This window comes from Diaphorina citri, unplaced genomic scaffold (genome assembly GCF_000475195.1).
Source record: "Diaphorina citri unplaced genomic scaffold, Diaci psyllid genome assembly version 1.1 scaffold949, whole genome shotgun sequence".
In the NCBI taxonomy this organism is placed as follows: Eukaryota; Metazoa; Arthropoda; class Insecta; order Hemiptera; family Psyllidae; genus Diaphorina; species Diaphorina citri.
The window spans coordinates 1-2,277 of NW_007378380.1; the positions used below are offsets into that span (position 1 = coordinate 1).

Sequence of the window (2,277 nt, forward strand, 5' to 3'; positions counted from 1 at the left end):
ACTTACAAAGATATACATGTTGTAGGAGGAGAAGCCTTCGCTCATGAACAAGTCCCAGGGGATGGTGAAAAAGTTGAAAAGATAAATATGATAGGACAGACGGCCCAAAACGACCCAGATCGGATGAGAGAAAAAGTCGGAAGCTGCTCCTGTAAATCAAACAGATGAAGAGAAGAGTAGGGTAAAGTTTATGATGAGATAAACAAAAGCATATAAAATTAAAAAAGAGATTTGAGATTTGTTTTTCAACAGAGAAAATTCGGTGAGTTTTCGAGAATACTCAGATTCCCATCATCAGACCAAAAAAACGCAAGAGAGGTGTTTACCTGTTTACTCTACGAGCGCTGGAGTTGAAATACGACAGCAAGGAAGAATTGAGATCAACAGACATACTCGTGTACCTTTGATTTTCTTCCCTGTATTTCCATGTCCTTTTCTTGAATTTGGACAGCAGTTCCCATGGTTACGAACCAATATTTTAGCCACTTGAACTAAATACATAGGTATCTACATTGAAAATGGGAGTTTTACCTACCTTTGATCCAATGCTTTTTTATGACCTCGCAAAGGTTTCCTAAAACATTACTAACATATATAGTGTACAGACCTAACAGAAAGATAACAAGATAAAGGTCTTACCATAACCACCACAGTGTTCTATGATAACCCCCATGGCTAAACCAGAGCCGAGCACAAATCGGAACGGTATGGCAAAGGTCACATGTTCCCAGACATTATACGCGTGTCCAGGAAGAAGGAAGTGGGCTCCCAGGTAGATGATTGCGAACATCGATGATAAACTGGTCCAGAAGATGACTGTCTTTTGAATCTGTTGATGAGGGACAGAAGACACAAAGAATTTCTCACAATAAAACACACACACACACACACACACACACACACAAATTTTGATTTTTAAAGCAATGGACTAAAGGCAGAAACACACTGCCATCACGTCACTTTACGTGAACTCATAAGGAGTCAGAAAGATGTAGTTCAAAGTTTTCCCATAATATTGTAGGTAATCTCGTTCAGGACAGCCACACTACTATCACATCATGTGCAAACTTCCACAGAAAAATATGGATAGGTTTTTGGGAAGAATTTGGTTAACCAAAGACAACAGAAACACCAGAATTTCACGACTTACCACGGAGAACTTGAAGTCCATTCTGACCAAAGCGTCCGTCATGTAGGCAGCACATATACCGAAGATGTACGGAGGCATACGAATGTAGAACGGATTGTTCATGAACCGAAAGTACTGTGCCCGGGCATGGTGTCGGAAATCTCTGTAGAATAAATAAAAATCATATAGAAATATAGAATGAAATAAGATATAAGTAAAACGGTCATAATAAGAGTGCTTATTCATACTGCTCGAAAAGGTCTAAAGCAGCGAAAAGGGCTAAAGCAGTAATTCCCAAACTTGGGTCCGCGGTTGTTCATGAACCGAAAGTACTATGCCCGGGTATGGTCTCGGAAATCTCTGAAGAATAAATAAAAATCATATAGAATGAAATGAGATATAAGTAAAACAAACAAATACTATTGAGGATGAAATTCCATGCCTCCCTTAGGATTGAACTCACGGCTTCCTGAGTACCAGGAGACTTATTGATCTCTAAGCCACCAAAATAGGTGTAAAATTGTAAATGAAATATGGGATAGAAAAGAAAAGACCTATACCTAAAGTAACTATGGTTCAACACAAAATCTGAGAGTACGCTAGTGCGCCAGGACAAGTTCCAGTATTAAGGAACGAGGTAGCTCTCCTCCCCGTTAAGTCAAGAAAGTTAGACAGCGCTATAGAGACTATATTTCACTTACTTGATAGATAAATGCCAGAAACTGGTTTCACCATTGAAATAAATCACTATGGACGGAATGAGGTGCGCCAAGATGAAGGCGAGAACCAAAATTCGAGTGCGCCAGGCGGGCGCTTTGGTGACCCAATAGATGAGTGACAGGCCAATGAGGAACAGTTGAAACTCGGTCGATAGATACCAAGATGATGGAATGCACTGGTAACAAATGGATGTACACCAATACAAGAAATTACAAACAAAGGGCGAAATTATTGCCCATTTTACCCTGAATGACTTTTGAGGCTATCTCTTTCACTTTGCTAAAGATAACTGTGTCGCGTGATAGCACTGGGACATTTGTGGAAACAAGAGAGGCAGAGAGCGAAATCCCGTATCCTTTCGGGTATTGGGAACTTCCTCCAGACTCCTCAAGAATTTCCTACCGCTTAACTTATTATGTACACCATCC

The 2,277-nt window shown here is 40.1% G+C and overlaps 1 protein-coding gene across 1 annotated transcript in view; it reads right to left on the reverse strand.

The window, feature by feature from the left end:
* Nucleotides 1–6: 6 nt before the first annotated feature.
* Nucleotides 7–2,277, reverse strand: part of LOC103513277 — a gene marked incomplete at its 3' end in the record, with an annotated part of 6,720 nt that continues 4,449 nt past the window's right edge. The window contains exons 2-5 of the mRNA XM_008478093.1: nt 1,831–2,024; nt 1,151–1,292; nt 640–829; nt 7–149 (exon numbers count right to left, since the gene is read on the reverse strand). Of these exons, the coding sequence (XP_008476315.1) occupies nt 7–149; nt 640–829; nt 1,151–1,292; nt 1,831–2,024 (669 nt within the window). The remainder of the gene's footprint in view (nt 150–639; nt 830–1,150; nt 1,293–1,830; nt 2,025–2,277) is intronic.